The following is a 24,442-nucleotide window of genomic DNA, read 5'->3' on the forward strand; positions in this document are numbered from 1 at the left end:
CCAATCACTTTCCTCTCTTCCTACACTGTATATTGCTCATGAAGCATTTTTGAAGTTCTTATGTAAGGCCATCACCAACGAGATTATAATTGATTTGCTCAAATGTTGCGAGACAGGTGAATGAACAGTTGATATTAAGCGTGTACTTGAACTTAGTGAATCTTCTTTATGGACTGTTTGTTAGTTGTGAAAGCGCAGAGAAGATATAGGAGAGTGGCAAGAGTGGAACATTATTCGTGCATCCAAGACCTCATATTCCTGAAGTCTGATTATGGAGAGAATTAAAGGAATTTGAGCATATGAATCAAGCATCAAACTGATGAAAACGTTCTTGTCAGCATGTTTATGTTTGTGAATTGGCAATGGAAGGACAACGAAGACATTTCAAGCAGTTCCAGGTTGGTTTGCAAAATTTAGAAAATGCTATGATAGCCACAGCATCAAGATGGTGATGTTACTGTCAAAAATTTCCCAACAACCTTCATGATCATTATTGAGGAATTTGGGTTTTTGTGGTTTTTTTTGTGGATTGAACTGGATTGATTTAGAAGTAATGAAACCCATTTAATCTCCTTTAGTTGCATTATTTGATTTACTTGTTTTTGATTTATGCGACCATTTTCAAGAATGAGACATATCAATCTAGAGGTTCCTCTACATCCAAAAGGACATTTGAATGCCCTCTTGAGTGTTCATTATCTATATCTCTATATCTCTGATGCCAATTCCCTCCAGAAATTCCACTTATCCCTGTCTGTACATGCCTCCCTCGCATACACCATTCGATGCATTCTTTCACTGTATTCCTCCACTCTATTTCCCAGTGTCACAGGTGGTCTTCCTTTCACCCCTTTAATTGTACTATCATACACTCTCCTTGTAATCTCCCAGTCTTGCATTCTTTCCAGATGCACAAATCACCTCAAAAGTATTGTGTAACCTACCCTACCACACCAGAATTCATTCCCTTTGCATTCCCTGCCATACCACATCTTTCGTACACCCCATCATTTCTTTCTTCATTCCATCTAGTCACACCACATAATCCTCTCAAATAGCTCATTTCCACAGCCTAGATTCTTGACCTCTGTGACTCATTCCATATCCATGTTTTGGTTGTGTAGGTTAGTGTTGGGAGTAATATACTGTCCCTTAATCCTCTTCACTTCCATTCTTTGATTTGCAAGCTGGTTTCACTTACACCAGTTCTGATATAGAATTGTAAAACTTGTGTAAATAATAAATCAGAATTGTTAAAAATACTATCAGTAGAGATAAATGACTTATTTTTTATTTATTCTTTTTATTATACTTTGTTGCTGTTACATAGGGTAATTGGTATTAGGAGGATACCAATAAGGATGTGTGGTGTGAACAGGTTATTAAAAAGATGATGTGAAATGTGTAGCAGTAGACAGTATGGTCATAAAGTTGTATAGTTATTTCATTAATGTAGAGGCTACAAAGAAAGGTGGTCTGCAGGATAGAAAGATTTTGGAAGAGAAGTTAAAGGAATAATTGGGTATCAGTTTCAGTGAAAGCATTTTGTGTATAAAGATAGTGTGAATGGAGACATCAGTGACACTTAATAAATCAGGTTTTTAACATGAGAAAGAAACGTTTGTGTTAGTGTGTCACTCTTGAAATGGGTAACGGATTTGTGTTAGGGATTTATGAAATTGGGAATGGAGTTAATGATGGTTGATTAATAGATAATGGATGTGAAGTATGAGAGCATACATAATTTATGACTTAACATTAAGGACAAATAATGAAGACGGAAAATCTGGGATGTAACATTTGGTTAATGATAATCTCGGATATGTTTCATATTGTTTCATGTAGCAAGTATTAAGAAGACAAGTGTTTGCAGGTGAGAGCAGATCCCACAGTTACATGGTTGGCATGTTGGGTGGAAAATGTTCAAGGACAGACCAAGTATGTCATGCTCAATGCTGCATCCAAACTCAAAGGTGAAAAGGATTGGCAGAAATATGAAACAGCTCGCAGATTGCACAAGTGTGTGGACCAAATTCGTGAACAGTACAGAATAGATTGGAAGAGTAAAGAGATGCGAATAAGGCAACGAGCAGTTGCTTTGTATTTCATTGATAAGGTGAGTTCTCATTATTGTAAGTATCAAGAATCATATTAGTGTGTATACCTTTGTTTTGAAAGTGTGTAACTTTAGAACAACTCATTAATCTTTAATGTTTTTATTTTTAATACAGCTGGCTCTTCGAGCAGGTAATGAAAAGGATGAAGACCAGGCAGATACTGTGGGTTGCTGCTCTCTACGTGTAGAACACATATCTCTTCATGAGGAAAAGGACGGCAAAGAATATGTCGTAGTATTTGATTTCCTGGGTAAAGATTCAATCCGCTACTATAATGAAGTTAGTGTTGAAAGAAGGGTATTCAAGAACCTACAACTTTTCATGGAAAACAAGGAAGATGGAAACGATCTCTTTGATCGTCTAAATGTAAGGTGTCATATCTGTTTTTAAGGATTCTCTCTCCATCTGTCTATCTATGAAGTGTCAAACTATCTATCTATTTGTCATTGTGTTTATTAATCGATTTGTCTCCGCTTTTATATCCATATTTACTTATCTTTGCCTCTCTCTTATCTCTATTTTTCTCTGTTTATGTCTATATCTGTCTCTCATTTATGTGCTTGCCTTTCCCACTATAGTTCAAGTATCATCAGGAACTGAGCCCTCTAGGAAAAATACTTGCATTGCTCATTTTTTCTCCACTTTCTTTTTCAGAATCTGATACTGCAGAATGGAAGTATTTCTAGATCCTTGCTCCTATCTACTCTTCATTCCCACTAATACAAGCAGTGAAATTAAAACCTTAAAGAACTCTCTTAGGTGTAGTTTCATTGCATTATTCATGACAGTCACAGTGTCTGTGTAAGCAAATGAGGCTATTTCTCCTGTTTCTTAAGCTACCTTGCTGACAAGGGGGAATGGCAAACATGCATGCAGCAGAATTTAAATACTACCAAGCCAACTGCTGTGGCACTCACTTGCAATCATTACACCTCTGAAAAACTTAAGCTTTTCACTGAAGTTCCCCAACAAGTATTTTTTTCAGTCTCAAATTTGACTCCCCAGTACCTCTGGTAAACCAAAACACAAAACAGTCACATAACAACACATTAACTATGAGAATATGTATCATCAACTATGTTACACATTCAGATCAATGGCTCACTTAGAATTTATGCATCTCCATCAAAGTCTTGTCATTCTCTTAAGCCCCAAACAGACATGAATTGTGCTCACATCCTCCAGTCACCTTGCTTGGAGTGTCACTCCCACTGAATGGAACACCCACCAATTCAAGGCATCACATACAACACGAATATCATTTATTCCCAAAACTAGAAATATCAACACAAACTAAATGCCATTTGAGCACTGACTTGAATAAGATGTGGACTAGAAAAATAATCCTTTAGTAACTTTAAACTTACTGTTCATCCATTCTTAAAATACACATAATTTAAAATACACATAATTTGTCATGTCTTCCACCCTCTTGAAAGCAAATAAAACAAAGCTGCAAATCATGCAAAATGGAGCACTCGGAATAATCACAGAATGTACACCGACTATCGACATTCAACACTTACACCATGAAACAGAGATCATCCTAAGACCATGAAACAAAGATCATTCTAGTACAATCCCACCTCAGTGTGCTCAGCACTCAGTTTTATGCAACAACGTAAAAGAAAAGGTCAATAGGAGGGCAACAAAGTTACAGGAAAAGGCTGATCACAGTATGGACAGAGAGATCGATGGTATGGACAGTGTAAAGTTTATAAAGAGGTATAGGGATAGAGCAACCAGGGGATGTATTATGAAATTAAATAAGGAACTTATTATAAAGGGTGTAAAGAAATACTTTACACAGTATAAGAGTCTTGGATGAATGGAGCAGAATGACTGAGACATGGTTAATGCAGATAACATACGTAAAGTGGAAAGGTTTTATGATAGTATAATGCATTCAAGGATGGGACCCCATGATTGTAAAAACTCCCTCTCCACACTCTGCATGTAGGTAATTACCCAAATCACTCTATAAGTAACCACCAGCCACTAAGTAGAAAAAATAGCTTACACCTTCCTCACACTTCACTCATAGATCCCCTACCCTTAATGAATATAACAATTAAAGGACACATACTAAAATTAATTGCCTAGATCTAAACAGGTGCCCTCTCAACTCGGTCTTAATCCCTTAATGTCCTACAAAGTCATCCATTTCAGCCCCCAGAATTCACATGTTTTCGAGTTGTTCAGATGTAATTATCCTTACAGTTTCAAAGATATTCATATAACCCCTAAAAAGACTACTTCAGATGTATTTTTTCCTTTGCTACTTTCACTGTAATAATGGGAAGTTTTTAGATGTTTCAGTGCAAGACATTAAAACATGGGAGAGGAAGGCCTGAGGGCTTTTACCTACACTGAACTGTTGATTACTAGATAGTGGAACATTAGATAATAGTTCTTGGTGGGAACCTCTGAAAACACTGTACTAGAGTTGCCCAATGCCAGTGGCCTTTTAAGTATGAGACACTAAACGCTAAAAAGCAACACAAGTTCAGTAATGGAAACTTTTTTACCTTGAGCAAGTTTGTGAAGGGAACAGGTGTCAGATGCATAGATATTGTTTTATGTAATAAATCCTTTCTTGATCTTATCAGTATGATTCATTGATAATTTTTTCGGTACAACAAAACTATAGATTTGTTAAATTATGTCCATCATCAGCCAGATGTAGTATTGTTAAGGTCAGGTAGGCAATGGCATCACTGCCACCAATTTTTGCTTGAAAAACCTTGTACCTCATCTTGGTCAACTTTTGATGGTGAAAAAGTCAGAGCATAATTGTCATGAAAATTGAGGATCATCCACATGGTCATCTAGCCAAAGTCTGTTGATTTGTATAGAAAGATGACTAAGTGTGGGGAGAAATTATCATGTACTTCCTCCTCAGTCACCACCCAAAGTCGATACATGGTCTGAAATTGGGGCACGAAATTTGATATGGTCTTTATTTAGAAGCATTACTCAGCTCTCAGACAAACACGTCACTCTTTTCTGTTCATTCTCACGATATTACCCATCCCTAACAGCACTGTAAACATTATTTCAAGGTATGCCAAGGACCTTTATGTGCCATGGTGCCACTACCAAAAGGAAGAAACCAAACACTTACCACCCAATTGTCTTCCTTAAGTACTGGTAAGCCCCATAAAGATTAAAAGATTCTTGGAGTGAGAATTAGATTATATTTATTGTATTATACTTAACCGCCGTCTCCCGTGTTAGCTAGGTAATGCAAGCAAACAGACAAGGAATATCCCACCCCACCCACTTGCACGTATATACATAAACGCTCACTCGCACATTTACATACATATACATTTCAACGTATACATACACAGACATATACATGTCTGTTCTCTCGCCACCCCACCACACACGAAATAGCCACCCACCCACACACACACACACACACACACACACACACACACACACACACACACACACACACACACACAGCGCCAGGAACAACAAAAAGGGCCACATTCAGTGAAACCACATCTCCCTTTCCATGTCCAAGCTCCTCAGACGTTTACCCCAGATGCTTCACACGCCCTGGTTCAATCCATTGAGAGCACGTTGACCCCGGTATACCACATTGTTCCAATTCACTCTATTCCTTGCAAGCCTTTCACCCTCATGTATGTTCAGGTCCTGATCGCTCAAAATCTTTTTCACTCCATCCTTCCACCTCCAATTTGGTCTCCCGCTTCTCCTTCCCTCCACCTCTGACACATATATCCTCTTTGTCAATCTTTCCTCACTCATTCTCTCCATGTGTCCAAACCACTTCAACACACCCTCTTTTGCTCTCTTAGCCACACTCTTTTTATTACCACACATCTCTCTTACCCTTTCATTACTAACTCAGTCAAACCACCTCACACCATATATTGTCCTCAAAACATTTCATTTCCAACACATCCACCCTCCACCACACAACCCTATCTATAGCCAGTGCCTCGCAACCATATAACATTGTTGGAACCACTATTCCTTCAGACATACCCATTTTTGCTCTCCCAGATAACGTTCTCATCTTCCACACATTCTTCAACGCTCCCAGAACCTTCACTCCCGCACCCACCCTGTGACTTACTTCCTCCAGTTTTTCTCCATTCAAACTTGCGTCCCATTTAACTTGTCCCTCAACCCTACTTATTCACATTTACTCTCAACTTTCTTCTTTCACACACTTTACCAAACTCAATCACCAACTGCAGTTTCTCACTTCCCAAGCCCTCTCCAAGACTATTGCAGTCACCTCTCCAACCACCCCATTCATAAACACGTTAAAAACCACGGAGACATCCCGCACCCCTACCACAAACTGAAGTTCTCTAGGAACCAATCACTTTCCTCTCTTTCTACATGTCCACATGCCTTACATCCTAGGTAAAAACTCTTCACTGCTTCTAGCAGCTTACCTTCCACACCATATATTCTTAAAACTTTCCACAAAGCATCTTTATCCACCCTATCATATGCCTCCTCCAGATCCATCTGTTTTTCTAAGTATTTCTCACATACATTCTTCAAAGCAAACACCTTATCCACACATCCTCTGCTACTACTAAAACTACCCTGCTCTTCCCCAATCTGATGCTCTGTACATGCCTTCACCCTCTCAGTCAATAGCCTCCCATATGATTTCCCAGGAATACTCTACAAACCTATGCCTCTGTAATTTGAACACTCACCTTTATCTCCTTTGCCTTTGTACAATGGCACTATGCATGCATTCCGCCAATGCGCAGGTACTTCACCATGATCCATACATACATTGAATATCCTTACCAACCAATCAACTACACAGTCACCCCCTTTTTTGATAAATTTCGCTGCAATACCATCCAAACTCTCTGTACTTGCTGGCTTGCATCTTCTGCAAAGCTTTCACTACCTCTTCTCTGTTTACCAAATCATTCTCCCCAACTCTCTCACTTTGCTCACCACCCTGACCAAAATGCCCTATATCTGCGACTCTTGTCATCAAACACATTAAACAAACCTTAAAGATATTCACTCCATCTCCTTCTCACTTCATCACTACTTGTTATTACCTCCATACTTTCCCCCTTCACCGATTTGTTCTCTTGTCTTATGCACTTTATTTACCTCCTTCCAAAACATCTTTTTATTCTTCTGAAATTTAATGATACTCTCTCACCCCAACTCTCATTTGCCCCCTTTTTCACCTCTTGCTCCTTTCTCTGGACCTGCGCTGTCTTTTATACATCTAGTCATTTGCATTACTTCCTTGCAAAAATTGTCCAAACGCCTCCCACTTCCTCACCCCACCATTCACTACCCTTTCTAATCTGCCCACCTCCCACCATTCTCATTTCACATGTATCTTTTTTAAAAGCTGTCACTCCCCTTACGTCTTATGCACTCAATATCTCATGGTAATTCCTCACATAACTCTCCTTTCCAAGCTCACTTACTCTCACCACTCTCTTCTCCTCAACATGCTCTCTTCCTCTATGAAATCCTCTACAAATCTTCACCTTCGCTTCCACAAGATAGTAATCAGGCATCCCTCCAGCTGCCCCTCTCAGCACATTAACTTTCAAAAGTTGCTATTTTACTTGCCTATCAGTTAGCACGTAATACTGTAATGCCCTCTGGCCATTTTTTCAACTCATACGTATACTTATGTATATTTCACTTTTTAAACCAGTTATTCACAATCACCAGTCCATTTTGAGAATACAAATCCACAAGCTCTTCTATTTTCATTCACAGCACTGAATACCCAATGTACTCCAATTATACCCTCAACTGCCACATTACTCACTTTTGCATTCAAATCACCCATCACTATAACCTGGTCTCGTGCATCAAAGCTGCTAACACGCTCACTCAGTTGCTCCCAAAACACTTGCCTCTCATGATCTTTCTTCTCATGACCCATATCATAATCTTAGAGTTTCCTATAATACATTCTATCACATCTTTCCACAACTCTTACTTCAGAAGGAGTGCTACTCCTTCATTTGCTCTTGTCCTCTCATTAATCCCTGTGATTGAATCATATGTTTAAAAATGGCGTCTTAGCTTCGTCTCTTCCATGTATATCAACTGACTTATATTTTTCTCGTGTCTCCCCTGATGATGTGATTATTACAGGAAAGTGCACTTGGGAAATTATTGTGTTTCATTTTCCCTGTGGACTTACAGGAATATGCTCATATATTTATTTATCTATTATACTTTGTCACCTTCTCCCACGTCAGCAAGGTAGCACAAGGAAACAGACAAAAGAATGGCCCGTTCCACCCACATACACATGTATAAATATACACGTCCACACATGCACATATACATACCTATACATTTCAACATGTACATGTATATACCTACAGACATACATACATATACATACACAGACATAGCCATATATACACATGCACATAATTCATACTTGCTGCCTTTATTTATTCCCATTGCCACCCTGCCTCACATGAAATGACAACCCTCTCCCCCCGCACGTGTGCGAGGTAGTGCTAGGAAAAGACAACAAACGCCACATTTGTTCACACTCAGTCTCTTAGCTGTCATGTACAATGCACCAAAAGAACAGCTCTCTTTCCACATCCAGGCCCCACAAAACTTTCAGTGTTTTACCCCGGATGCTTCACATGCCCTGGTTCAATCCATTGACAGCACATCTACCCCAGTATACTACATTGTTCCAATTCACTTTATTCCTTGCATGCCTTTCACCCTCCTGCATGTTCAGGCCCCAATCACTCAAAGTCTTTTTCACACCTTCCTTTCACCTCCAATTTGGTCTCCCACTTCTCCTCGTTCCCTCCACCTCTGACACATATATCCTCTTTGTCAATCTTTCCTTACTCATTCTCTCTGTGTGACCAAACCATTTTAAAACACCCTTTTCTGCTCTCTCAACCACACACTTTTTATTACCACACATCTCTCTTACCCTTTCATTACTTACTTGATCAAACCAGCTCATGCCACATATTGTCCTCAAACATCTCTTTTCCAACACATCCACCCTTCTCCACACAGCCCATGCCTCGCAACCATATAGAATTGTTGGAACCACTACTCCTTCAAACACACCCATTTTTGCTTTCACTCCCTCCCTCACCCTGTGGCTCACTTCCACTTCCATGGTTCCATCTGCTGCCAAATCCACTCCCAGATATCTAAAACACTTCACCAATCTTATGCTCTGTACATACCTTAACCCTACCAGGTATCTAAAACACTTCACCAATCTGATGCTCTGTACATACCTTAACCCTCTCAATCAGTACCCTCCCATATAATTTCCCAGGAATACTCAATACACTTGTACCTCTTCAATTTGAACACTCACCTTTATCCCCTTTGCCTTTGTATAGTGGTACTATGCATGCATTCCACCAATCCTCAGGCACTTCATCATGAGCCATACATACATTGAATATCCTTACCATCCAGTCAATAACAGTCACCCCCTTTTTTAATAAATTCTACTGCAATATCATCCGAACCTACTGCCTTGCCGGCTTCCATCTTTCGCAAAGCTTTCACTACCTCCTCTATTTACCAAATGATTCTCCATAACCATCTCACTTTGCACACCACCTCAACCAAAACACCCTATATCTGCCACTCTATCATCTAACACATTCTACAAACCTTCAAAATACTCCATCTCATTCTCACATCACCACTACTTGTTATTACCTCCCCATTTAACCCCTTCACTGATGTTCCTATTTGTTCTCTTGTCTTACACTATTTACCTCCTTCCCTAAAATTTAATGATACTCTCTTACCCCAACTCTCATTTGCCCTCTTTTTCACCTCTTGCACCTTTCTCTTGACCTCTTGCCTCTTTCTTTTATACATCTCCCATTCATTTGCACTATTTCCCTACAAAACTCGTCCAAATTCCTCTCTCTTCTCTTTCACTAATAATATTACTCCTTCATCCCACCTCTCACTACCCTTTCTAATCTGCCCACCTCCCAGGCTTCTCATGCCACCAGCATCTTTTGTGCAAGCCATCACTGCTTCCCTAGATACATTCCATTCCTCCCCCACTCCCCTTACGTCCTTTGCTTTCACCTTTTTCCATTCTGCACTCAGTCTCTCCTGTTACTTCCTCACACAAGTCTCCTTCCCAAGCTCGCTCACTCCCACCATTCTCTTCACCCCAACATCCTTTCTTCTTTTCTGAAAACCTCTACAAATCTTCACCTTCACCAGATAATGATCAGATATCCCTCCAGTTGCACCTCTCATCGCTTTTAACATACTAAAGTCTCTCTCACGCGCCTATCAATTAACACGTAAACCAGTAACGCTCTCTGGCCATCTCTCCTACTTACACAAATATACTTATGTATATATCTCTTTTTAAAGTAGGTATTCCCAATCAACAGTCCTCTTTCAGCACACAAATCTACAAGCTCTTCATCATTTCCATTTACAACACTGAAAACCCCATGTCCACCAGTTATTCCCTCAACTGCCAAATTACTCACCTTTGCATTCAAAGCACCCATCACTGTATATTATTTATTATTATTTTTTCATTATACTTTGTTGCTGTCTCCTGCGTTAGCGAGGTAGTGCAAAGAAACATACGAAAGAATGGCCCAACCCACCTACACACACATGTATTTACATACATGTCCAGACACGCACATATACATACCTATACACCTCAACATATACATATATATACACACACAGACATATACACATGTACATAATTCATACTGTCTGCCCTTTTCATTCCCATCGCCACCCAGCCACACATGAAATGACAACCCCCCTCCCCCTGCTTGTGCACAAGGTAGCGCTAGGAAAAGACAACAAAGGCCACATTTGTTCACACTCCGTCTCTAGCTGTCATGTATAATGCACTTAAACCACAGCTCCCTTTCCACATCCAGGCCCCACAAAACTTTCCATGGTTTACCCCAGACGCTTCACATGCCCTGGTTCAATCCATTGACAGCACGTCGACCCCGCTATACAACATCGTTCCAATTCACTCTATTCCTTGCATGCCTTTCACCCGTCTGCATGTTCAGGCCCACATCACTGAAAATCTTTTTCACTCCATCTTTCCACCTCCAGTTTGGTCTCCCACTTCTCCTCGTTCCCTCCGCCTCTGACAGATATATCCTCTTTGTAAATCTTTCCTCACACATTCTCTCCATGTGACCAAACCATTTCAAAACACCCTCTTCTACTCTCTCAACCACACTCATTTTATCACACATCTCTCTTACTCTTTCATTACTTACTCGATCAAACCACCTCACACCACATATTGTCCTCAAACATCTCATTTCCAGCACATCCACCATCCTCCGCACAACTCTATCTATAGCCCATGCCTCACAACCATATAACATTGTTGGAACTACTGTTCCTTCAAACATACCCATTTTTGCTTTCCAAGATAACGTTCTCGACTTCCACACATTTTCCAACACTCCCAGAACTTTTGCCCTCTCCCCCACCCTATGATTCACTTCCGCTTCCATGGTTCCATCCGCTGCCAAATCCACTCCCAGATATCTAAAACACTTCACTTCCTCCAGTTTTTCTCCATTCAAACTTGCCTCCCAATTGACTTGTCCCTTAACCCTACTGTACCTGATAACCTTGCTCTTATTCACATTTACTCTCAGCTTTCTTCTTTCACACACTTTACCAAACTCAGTCACCAGCTTCTGCAGTTCCTCACCAGAGTCAGCCACCAGTGCTGTATTGTCAGCGAACAACAACTGACTCACTTCCCAAGCTCTCTCATCCACAACAGACGGCATACTTGCCCCTCTTTCCAAAACTCTTGCATTCACCTCCCTAACAACCCCATCCATAAACAAATTAAACAACCATGGAGACATCACACACCCCTGCCGCAAACCAACATTCACTGAGAACCAATCACTTTCCTCTCTTCCTACACATACACATGCCTTACATCCTTGATAAAAACTTTTCACTGCTTATAGCAACTTTCCTCCCACACCATTTATTCTTAATACCTTCCAGAGAGCATCTCTCTCAACTTTCTCATATGCCTTCTCCAGATCCATAAATGCTACATACAAATCCATTGACTTTTCTAAGTATTTCTTACATACACTCTTCAAAGCAAACACCTGATCCACACATCCTCTACCACTTCTGAAACCACACTGCTCTTCCCCAATCTGATGCTCTGTACATGCCTTCACCCTATCAATCAATAACCTCCCTTATAATTTCCCAGGAATACTCAACAAACTTATACCTCTGTAATTTGAGCACTCACTTTTATCCCCTTTGCCTTTATACAGTGGCACTATGCAATCATTACGCCAATCCTCAGGTACCTCACCATGAGTCATACATATATTAGATAACCTTACCAACCAGTCAACAATACCGTCACCCCCTTTTTTAATAAATTCCACTGCAATATCATCCAAACCTGCTGCCTTGCCAGCTTTCATCTTCCTCAAAGCTTTTACTACCTATTCTCTGTTTACCAAATCATTCTCCGTAACCCTCTCACTTTGCACACCACTTCGACCAAAGCAACCTATATCTGCCACTCTATCCTCAAACACATTCAACAAACCTTCAAAATACTCACTCCATCTCCTCACATCACCACTACTTGTTATCACCTCCCCATTAACCTCCTTCCCTGATGTTACCATTTGTTCCCTTGTCTTACGCACTTTATTTACCTCCTTCCAAAACATCTTTTCATTCTCCCTATAAATTTAATGATACTCTCTCACCCCAACTATCACTTGCCCTCTTTTTCACCTCTTGCACCTTTCTCTTGACCTGCTGCCTCTTTCTTTTATACATCTCCCAGTCATTTGCATTATTTCCCTGCAAAAATTGTCCAAATGCCTATCTCTTATCTTTCACTGATAATCTTTCTTCTTCGTCCCACCACTCACTACCCTTTCTAATCTGCCCATCTACGACGCTTCTCATGCCACAAGCATCTTTTGCACATGCCATCACTGCTTCCCTAAATACATCTCATCCCTCCCCCACTCCCCTTACGTCCTTTCTTCTCACCTGGTTCCATCCATTGACAGCACGTCGACCCCGCTATACAACATCGTTCCAATTCACTCTATTCCTTGCATGCCTTTCACCCATCTGCATGTTCAGGCCCACATCACTGAAAATCTTTTTCACTCCATCTTTTCACTCCATTCTGTATTCATTCTCTCCTGGTACTTCCTCACACAAGTCTCCTTCCCAAGCTCACTTACTCTCTCCACTCTCTTCACCCCAACATTCTCTCTTCTGAAAACCTCTACAAATCTTCACTTTCAACTCCACATCCACATTTCAGACATCCATCCAGCTGATCCTCTCAACACATTAACATCCAAAAATCTCTTGCGCACCTATCAATTAGCACGTAATCCAATAACACTCTCTGGCAGTCTCTCCTACTTACATACGAATACTTATGTATATCTCTTTTTAAACCAGGTTTTCCCAATCACCAGTCCTTTTTCAGCACATAAATCTACAAGCTCTTCACTATTTCCATTTACAACATTGAACACCCCATGTACACCAATTATTCCCTCAACTGCCACATTACTCACCTTTGCATTCAAATCACCCATCACTATAACCTGGTCTCATGCCTCAAAACTACTAACACACTCACTCAGCTGCTCCCAAAATGCTTGCCTCTCATGATCTTCTTATGCCAAGGTGCATATGCACCAATAGTCACCCATCTCTCTCCATCCACTTTCAGTTTTACCCATATCAATCTAGAGTTTACTTTCTTACACTCTATCACATTTTCCCACCACTCCTGTTTCAGGAGTAGTGCTACTCCTTCCCCTGTTCTCGTCTTGTCACTAAACCCTGACTTCACTCCCAAGACATTCCCAAACCACTCTTCCCCTTTACCCTTGAGTTTCATTTCATTCAAAGCCAAAAGATCCAGGTTCCTTTCCGCAAGCATACTACCCATCTCTCCTTTTTTCTCATCTTGGTTACATCCACATACATTTAGACACCCTAATATGAGCATTCGAGGAGGATGAGCACTCCCCGCATGACTCCTTCTTCCATATATATATATATATATATATATATATATATATATATATATATATATATATATATATATATATATATGGGTTTCGTCACATGAGTGAGGAAAGATTGACCAAGAGGATATATGTGTCAGAGGTGGAGGGAACGAGGAGAAGTGGGAGACCAAATTGGAGGTGGAAAGATGGAGTGAAAAAGATTTTGAGTGATCGGGGCCTGAACATGCAGGAGGGTGAAAGGCGTTCAAGAAATAGAGTGAAATGGAACGATGTGGTATACCGGGGTCGACATGCTGTCAATGGATTGAACTAGGGCATGTGAAGCGTCTGGGGTAAACCATGGAAAGTTCTGTGGGGCCTGGATGTGGAAAGGGAGCTGTGCTTTCGGTGCATTATTACATGACAGCTAGAGACTGAGTGTGAACGAATGGGGCCTTTGTTGTCTTTTCCTAGTGCTACCTCGCACACATGAGGGGGGAGGGTATCGTTATTCCATGTGTGGCGGGGTGGCGATGGGAATGAATAAAGGCAGACAGTATAAATTATATACATGTGTATACATGTATATGTGTGTGTGTATATATATGTATACATTGAGATGTATAGGTATGTATATGTGCTGTGTGTGGACGTGTATGTATATACATGTGTATGTGGTTGGGTTGAGCCATTCTTTCGTCTGTTTCCTTGCACTACCTCGCTAACGCGGGAGACAGCGACAAAGCAAAATATAAATATATAATAATATATATATATTTCCTCGCTATCGCGGGAAATGGCGAACAGTATGAAAAAAAAAAAATATATATATTTTATTATTATTTTGCTTTGTTGCTGTCTCCCTTGTTAGCGAGATAGCACAAGGAAACAGACGAAAGAATGGCCCAACCCACCCACATACACGTGTATATACATACACGTCCACACACGCAAATATACATACCTATACATCTCAATGTAAACATATATATATACACGCAGACATATACATATATACACATGTACATAATTCATACTGTCTGCCTTTATTCATTCCCAACGCCACCCTGCCACACTTGAAATAACAACCCCCTCCCCCAGCATGTGCGCGAGGTAGCACTAGGAAAAGACAACAAAGGCCACATTCGTTCACACTCAGTCTCTAGCTGTCATGTATGATGCATTGGAACCACAGCTCCCTTTCCACATCCAGGCCCCATAGAACTTTCCATGGTTTACCCCAGATGCTTCACATGCCCTGGTTCAATCCATTGACAGCACATCAACCCTGGTATACCACATCATTCCAAATCACTCTATTCCTTGAACGCCTTTTACCCTCCTGCATGTTCAGGCCCCGATCACTCAAAATCTTTTTCACTCCATCTTTCCACCTCCAATTTGGTCTCCCACTTCTCCTCGTTCCCTCCACCTCTGACACTTATTTCCTCTTTGTCAATCTTTCCTCACTCATTCTCTCCATGTGACCAAACCATTTCAAAACACCCTCTTCTCTCTCAACCACACTCTTTTTATTACCACACATCTCTCTTACCCTATTATTACTTACTCGATCAAACCACCTCACACCACATATTGTCCTCAAACATCTCATTTCCAGCACATCCACCCTCCTCTGCACAACTCTATCTATAGCCCACACCTCGCAACTATATAACTTTGTTGGAGCCACTATTTCTTCAAACATACCCATTTTCGCTTTCCGAGATAATGTTCCCAACTTCCACACATTCTTCAACACTCCCAGAGCTTTCACCCCCTCCCCCACCCTATGATTCACTTCCTCTTCCATGGTTCCATCCGCTGCCAAATCCACTGTCAGATATCAAAAACTTTTCACTTCCTACAGCTTTTCTCCATTCAAACTTACCTCCCAATTGACTTCTCCCTCAACCCTACTGTACCTAGTAACCTTGCTCTTATTCACATTTACTCTCAGGTTTCTTCTTTCACACATTTTACCAAATTCAGTCACCAGTTTCTGCATTTTCTCACACGTATCAGCCACCAGCATTGTATCATCAGCGATTAACAACTGACTCACTTCCCAAGCTCTCTCATCCACAACAGACAACTTGCCCCTCTTTCCAAAACTCTTGCATTCACCTCCCTAACAACCCTATCCATAAACAAATTAAGCAACCATGGAGACATAACACACTCCTGCCGAAAATCAACATTCACTGAGAACCAGTAACTTTCCTCTCTTCATACACGGACACATGCTTTACATCCTCGATAAAATACCTTCCACAGAGCATCTCTACCAACTCTATCATATGCCTTCTCCAGATCCATAAATGCTACATACAAATCCATTTGCTTTTCTAAGTATTTCTCACATACATTCTTCAAAGCAAACACCTGATCCACATCCTCTACCACTTGTGAAACCACATTGCTCTTCCTCAATCTGATGCTCTGTACATGCCTTAATGCTCTCAATCAATACTCTCCCATATAATTTCCCAAGAATACTCAACAAGAGCACTCACTTTTATCCCCTTTGCCTTTGTGCAGTGGCACTGTGCAATCATTCCGCCAATCCTCAGGCACCTCACCATGAGTCATACAGACATTAGATAACCTTACCAACCAGTCAACCATACAGTCACCCCATTTTTTAATAATTTACACTGCAATACCATCCAAACTCGCTGCCTTGCTAGCTTTCATCTTCTGCAGAGATTTTGCTATCTCTTCTCTGTTTGCCAAATCATATTCCCTAACCCTCTCACTTTGCACCCAACCTCGACCAAAACACCCTATATCTGCCACTCTATCATCAAACACATTCAACAAACCTTCAAAATACTCACTCCATCTCCTTCTCACATCACCACTACTTGTTATCACTTCCCCATTAGGCCCCTTCACTGATGTTCCCATTTGTTCCCTTGTCTTACACACTTTATTTACCTCCTTCCAAAACATCTTATTCTCCCTAAAATTTAATGATAGATACTCTCTCACCCCTTCTCTCATTTGCCCTCTTTTTCACCTCTTGCACCATTCTCTTGACCTCCTGCCTCTTTCTCTTATACATCTCCGTGTCATTTGCGTTATTTTCCTGCAAAAATCGTCCGAATGCCTCTCTCTTCTCTTTCACTAATAATCTTACTTCTTCATCCCACCACTCACTACCCTTTCTAATTTGCCCATCTACGACGCTTCTCATGCCACAATCATCTTTTGCACAAGCCATCACTGGATCCCGAAATACATCCTATTCTTCCCCCTCTCCCCTTACGTCCTTTCTTCTCACCTTTTTCCATTCTGTATTCAGTCTCTCCTGGTACTTCCTCACATAAGTCTCCTTCCCAAGCTTCCTTACTCTCACCACTCTCTTCACCCCAACCTTCTCTTTTCTTTCCTGAAAACCTCTGCAAATCTTCATTTTTGCCTCAACAATGTAATAATCAGACATCCCTCCAGTTGCACCTCTCAGCACATTAACATCCAAAAGTCTCTCTTTCGTGTGCCTATCAAATAACATGTATTCCAATAATGCTCTCTGGCCATCTCTGGCCATATACTTATGTATATCTCTCTTTTTAAACTAGGTATTCCCAATCACCAGTTCTTTTTCAGCAAATAAATCTACAAGTTCTTCACCATTTCCATTTGCAACACTGAACACCCCATGTACACCAATTATTCCCTCAACTGCCACATTACTCACCTTTGCATTCAAATCACCCATCACTATAACCCGGTCTTGTGCATCAAAACTACTTACACACTCACTAACACACACACACGCACACACACAGAAATATGTATATTATTTATTTATTTATTTTGCTTTGTCACTGTCTCCCGCGTTTGCGAGGTAGCGCAAGGAAACAGACGAAAGAAATGGCCCAACCCACTCCCATACACAGTGTATATACATACACGTCCACACACGCAAATATACATACCTATACATCTCAATGTACACATGTATATACACACACAGACACATACATATATACCCATGCACACAATTCACACTGGCTGCCTTTATTCATTCCCATCGCCACCTCGCCACACATGGAATACCATCCCCCTCCCCCCTCATGTGTGCGAGGTAGCACTAGGAAAAGACAACAAAGGCCCCATTCATTCACACTCAGTCTCTAGCTGTCATGCAATAATGCCCGAAACCACAGCTCCCTTTCCACATCCAGGCCCCACAGAACTTTCCATGGTTTACCCCAGACGCTTCACATGCTCTGATTCAATCCACTGACAGCACGTCGACCCCGGTATACCTCATCGATCCAGTTCACTCTATTCCTTGCCCTCCTTTCACCCTCCTGCATGTTCAGGCCCCGATCACACAAAATCTTTTTCACTCCATCTTTCCACCTCCAATTTGGTCTCCCACTTTTCCTCGTTCCCTCCACCTCCGACACATATATCTTCTTTGTCAATCTTCCCTCACTCATTCTCACATGTGACCAAACCATTTCAAAACACCCTCTTCTGCTCTCTCAACCACACTCTTTATTACCACACATCTCACTTACCCTTACATTACTTACTCGATCAAACCATCTCACACCACATATTGTCCTCAAACATCTCATTTCCAGCACATCCACCCTCCTGCGCACAACTCTATCCATAGCCCACGCCTCGCAATCATACAACATTGTTGGAACCACTATTCCTTCAAACATACCCATTTTTGCTTTCCGAGATAATGTTCTCGACTTCCACACATTTTTCAAGGCTTCCATAAATTTCACCTTCTCCCTTACCCTATGATTCACTTCCACTTCCATGGTTCCATTCTCTGCCAAATCCACTCCCAGATATCTAAAACACTTCACCTCCTCCAGTTTTTCTCCATTCAAACTTACCTCCCAATTTATTTGACCCTCAACCCTACTGTACCTAATAACCTTACTCTTATTCACATTTACTCTCAACTTTCCTTTTTCACACACTTTACCAAACTCAGTCACCAGCTTCTGCAATTTCTCACATGAATCAGCTACCAGCGCTGTATCATCAGCGAACAACAACTGACTCACTTCCCAAGCTCTCTCATCCACAACAGACTGCATACTTGCCCCTTTTACCAAAACTCCTTCATTCACCTCCCTAACAACCCCATCCATAAACAAATTAAACAACCATGGAGACATCACACACCCCTGCCACAAACCTACATTCACTGAGAACCGATCACTTTTCACTGCTTCTAACAACTTGCCTCCCACACCATATATTCTTAATACCTTCCACAGAGCATCTGTACCAACTCTATCATATGTCTTCTCCAGATCCATAAATGCTACATACAAATCTATTTGCTTTTCTAAGTATTTCTCACATACATTCTTCAAAGCAAACACCTGATCCACACATCCTCTACCACTTCTGAAACCACACTGCTCTTCCCCAATCTGATGCTCTGTACATGCCTTCACCCTCTCAATCAATACCCTCCCATATGATTTACCAGGAATACTCAACAAACTTATACCTCTGTAATTTGAGCACTCACTCGTATCCCCTTTGCCTTTGTACAATGGCACTATGCAAGCATTCCGTCAATCCTCAGGCACCTCACCATGAATGATACATACATTAGATAACCTTACCAACCAGTCAACAATACAGTCACCCCCTTTTTTAATAAATTCCACTGCAATACCATCCGAACCTGCTGCCTTGCCGGCATTCGTCTTCCGCAAAGCTTTTACTACCTCTCCTCTGTTTACGAAATCATTTTCCCGAACCCTCACTTTGCACACCACCTCGACCAAAACACCCTATATCTGCCACTCTATCATCAAACACATTCAACAAACCTTCAAAATACTCACTTCACCATTACTTGTTATCACCTCCCCATTAGCCCCCTTCACTGAAGTTCCCATTTGTTCCCTTGTCTTACGCACTTTCCTTACCTCCTTCCTAAACATCTTTTTATTCTCTCTAAAATTTAATGATACTCTCTCACCCCAACTCTCATTTGCCCTCTTTTTCACCTCTTGCACCTTTCTCTTGACCTCCTGCCTCTTTCTTTTATACATCTCCACTCATTTGCGTTATTTCCCTGCAAAAATCGTCCAAATGCCTCTCTCTTCTCTTTCACTAATAATCTTACTTCTTCATCCCACCACTCACTACCCTTTCTAATCTGCCCACCTCCCACGATTCTCATACCACAAGCATCTTTTGCACAAGCCATCACTGCTTCCCTAAATACATCCCATTCCTCCCCCACTCCCCTTACCTTCTTTGCTCTCACCTTTTTCCATTCTTTATTCAGTCTCTCCTGGTATTTCCTCACACAAGTCTCCTTCCCAAGCTCACTTACTCTCACCACTCTCTTCACCCCAACATTCTCTCTTCTTTTCTGAAAACCCATACAAATCTTCACCTTCGCCTCCAGAAGATAATGATCAGACATCCCTCCAGCTGCACCTCTCAGCACATTAACATCCAAATTAACACGTAATCCAATAACGCTCTCTGGCCATCTCTCCTATATGTATACTTACGTATATCTCTCTTTTTAAACCAGGTATTCCCAATCACCAGTCCTTTTTGAGCACATAAATCTACAAGCTCTTCACCATTTCCATTTACAACACTGAACACCCCATGTATACCAATTATTCCCTCAACTGCCACATTACTCACCTTTGCATTCAAATCACCCATCACTATAACCCGGTCTCGTGCATCAAAACCACTAACACACTCATTCAGCTGCTCCCAAAACACTTGCCTCTCATGATCTCTGGAGATAGGGGCAAAAAAATACTTCCCACGCATTCCTTAGGTGTCATAGAAGGCGACAAAAGGGGACGGGAGTAGGGGGCTAGAAACCCACCCCTCCTTGTATTTTAACTTTCTAAAGGGGGAAACAGAAGAGGGACTCACGCGCAGAGTGCTCATCCTCCTTGAAGGCTCAGATTTGGGTGTGTAAATGTGTGTGTATGTAACCAAGATGAGAAAAAAGGAGAGATAGTTATTATGTTTGTGGAAAGGAACCTGGATGTTTTGGCTCTGAGTGAAACAAAGTCCAAGGGTAAAGGGGAAGGGTGGTTTTGGAATGTTTTGGGAGTAAAGTCAGGGGTTGGTTAGAGGACAAAAGCAAGGGAAGGAGTAGCACTACTCCTGAAACAGGAGTGGCGGGAGTATATGATAGATTGTAAGAGGGAGACTCATATGGGTAAAAGTGAAAGTGGATGGAGAGAGCTGGGTGATTATTGGTGCATATTCACCTTGGCCTGAGGAGAAAGATCATGAGAGGCAAGTGTTTTAGGAGCAGCTGAGTGATTGTGTTAGTAGTTTTGATGCATGAGACTGGGTTATAGTGATGGGTGATTTGAATGCAAAGGGGAGTAATGTGGCAGTTAAGGGAATAATTGGTGTACATGGGGTGTTCAGTGTTGTAAATGGAAATGGTAAAGTGCTTGTAGATTTGTGTGCTGAAAAAGGACTCCAGTGATTGGGAATACCTGGTTTGAAAAGAGATATACATAAGTATACGGATGTAAGTAGCATATAAGAGAGCATTATTGGATTTTGTTTTAATTGATAGGTGTGCAAAAGAGAGACTTTTGGACTTTAATGTGCTGAGAGGTGCAGCTAGAGGGATGTCTGATCATTAATTTGTGGAGGCAAAGGTGAAGATTTGTAGAGGTTTACAGAAAAAGAAGAATGTTGGGGTGAAGAGAGCGGGAGGGAGACTTGTGAGAGGAAGTACCAGGAAAGACTGAGTGCAGAATGGAAAAAGGTGAGAGCAAAGGACGTAAGGGGAGTGCAGGAGGAATGGGATGTATTGAGGGAAGATGTAATGGCTTGCGCAAAAGATGCTTGTGGCATGAGAAGTGTGGGAGGTGGGCTGATGAGAAAGGATAGTGAGTGGTGGGATAAAGAAGTAAGATTATTAGTGAAAGAGAAGAGAGAAGCATTTGAACGATTTTTGCAGGGAAATAGTGGAAATGAGTGGGAGATGTATAAGAGAAAGAGGCAGGTGGTCAAGAGAAAGGTGCAAGAGGTGAAAAAGGGGAAATGAGAGTTGGGGTGAGAGAGTATCATTAAATTTTAGGGAGAATAAAAAGATGTTTTGGAAGGAGGTAAATAAAGTGCATAAGAACATCGGTGAAGGAGGCTAATGGGAAGGTAATAACAAGTAGTTGTGATGTGAGAAGGAGATGGAGTGAGTATTTTGAAGGTTTGTTGAATGTGTTAGATGATAGAGTGGCAGATATAGGGTTAGGGTGTTTTGGTCGAGGTGGTGTGCGAAGTGAGAGGGAGAATGATTTGGTAAACAGAAAAGAGGTAGTGAAAGCTTTGTGAAGATGAAAGCCAGCAAGGCAGTGGGTTTGGATGGTATTGCGGTGGAATTTATTGAAAACGGTGATGACTGTGTTGTTGACTGGTTGTTAAGGATATTTAATGTATGTATGACTCATGGTGAGGTGCCTGAAGATTTGTGGAATGCATACATAGTGCCATTGTATAAAGGTGAGTACTTAAATTACAGAGGTATAAGTTTGTTGAGTATTCCTGGGAAATTATATTGGAGGGTATTGATAGAGAGGGTGAAAGCATGTACAGAGCAGTAGATTGGGGAAGAGCAGTGTGGTTTCAGAAGTTGTAGAGGCTTTGTGGATTAGGAGTTTGCTTTGAAGAATGTATGTGAGAAATACTTAGAAAAGCAAATGTATCTGCATGTGGCATTTATGGATCTGGAGAAGGCATATGATAAGAGTTGATAGAGATGCTCTTTGGAAGGTATTAAGAATATATGGTGTGGGAGGAAAGTTGCTATAAGCAGTGAAACGTTTTTATCGCGGATGTAAGGAAGAGAGGAAAGTTATTGGTTCTCAGTGAATGTTGGTTTTGCAAGCAGGGGCATGTGATGTCTCTAAGGTTGTTTGATTTTTTTATGGAGAGGGTTGTTAGGGAGGTGAATGCAAGAGTTGGGAAGTAAGTCAGTCGTTGTTTGCTGATGGTACAACTCTGGTAGCTGATTCGGTTGAGAAACTGCAGAAGCTGGTGACTGAGTTTGGTAAAGTGTGTGAAAAAAGAAAGCTGAGAGTAAATGTGAATAAGAGCAAGGTTATTTGGTACAGTAGGGTTGAGGGACAAGTCAATTGGGAGGTAAGTTTGAATGGAGAAAACCTGGAGGAAGTGAAGTGCTTTAGATATCTCGGAGTAGATTTGGCAACAGATGGAAATATGGAAGCAGAAGTGAGTCACAGGGTGGGGGAGTTTGGAAAGTTCTAGGAGCATTGAAAAATGTGTGGAAGGCAAGAACATTATTTTGCAAAGCAAAAATGGGTATGTTTGAAGGAATAGTTGTTCCAACAATGTTATATGGTTGCGAGGCGTGGGCTATAAATAGAGTTGTGCAGAGGAAGGTGTATGTGCTGGAAATCAGATGAATGAGGACAATATGTGGTGTGAGATGGTATGATCAAGTAAGTAATGAAAGGGCACTGAAGGGAAGAAGAAGAAGTGGGAGACCAAGTTGGAGGTAGAAGGATGGAGTGAAAAAGATTTTGAGCCTGAACATGCAGGAGGATGAGAGGCTCACTGTCAATGGACTGAACCAGGGCATGTGAAACTGTGCATTACACATGACAGCTAGAGACTGAATGTGGCCTTTTTTGTCTGTTTTCCTGGCGCTGCCCCGCCGATGCAGGGGGTGACGATACTGTTTCCTGTGAGGTGAGGTGGAGCTTCACACATAAAGTGACCTGACATGTCTGACCTTCCTCCCTGGGTTATTCTGGGGATACTTCTTAGTAATTATTTCAGTTAACAGTTTGTCACATCTAAAAGGCCAAAGGACATGTGTAAATTTGATCAAATGTGCCAGGGATCAAACATGGTTCAGTTATAGTTCTTTCACTAAAACAATTTGATTTAGCTATGGTCTTAGCTCCTTCCCAGTCAGTATTGTGATCAAAGGCAGCTTTATGTTGAAATAAGCCGTTGCTGTGTTCGGCCGTCCTAACATTATACTTATGTTGAGAACCTAGTCTCCAAATCTATCCCCAATTGTCCAGTATAGAATTGGTTACAGTCTTTACATAGGACTTTATAACCAACACCTGAGGGGCTATTTTTGATGAAGGCTTTCTGGATGGTGTTGTCATATTTGAATATTACTTGTACATTAAGTTTTTTTGAGAATGTGAACACATTCAAGAAAATTTTCATGGAAGAACAAGGGTTCTTTGGTTTCTCTGATGTTCTGGCTTATTGTTTTGGCCACTG

General features: G+C 41.2%; 1 protein-coding gene across 2 annotated transcripts in view; it reads left to right on the top strand.

Moving 5' to 3' along the window:
- Positions 1–24,442, top strand: part of Top1 (topoisomerase 1) — a 439,511-nt gene that overhangs the window by 410,944 nt on the left and 4,125 nt on the right. For both annotated transcript variants that reach the window (XM_071662223.1, XM_071662230.1), the window contains exons 9-10: positions 1,874–2,116; positions 2,232–2,483. In XM_071662223.1, coding sequence (XP_071518324.1) covers positions 1,874–2,116; positions 2,232–2,483 — 495 coding nt within the window. The remainder of the gene's footprint in view (positions 1–1,873; positions 2,117–2,231; positions 2,484–24,442) is intronic.

This window comes from Panulirus ornatus, chromosome 1, assembly GCF_036320965.1.
Source record: "Panulirus ornatus isolate Po-2019 chromosome 1, ASM3632096v1, whole genome shotgun sequence".
In the NCBI taxonomy this organism is placed as follows: Eukaryota; Metazoa; Arthropoda; class Malacostraca; order Decapoda; family Palinuridae; genus Panulirus; species Panulirus ornatus.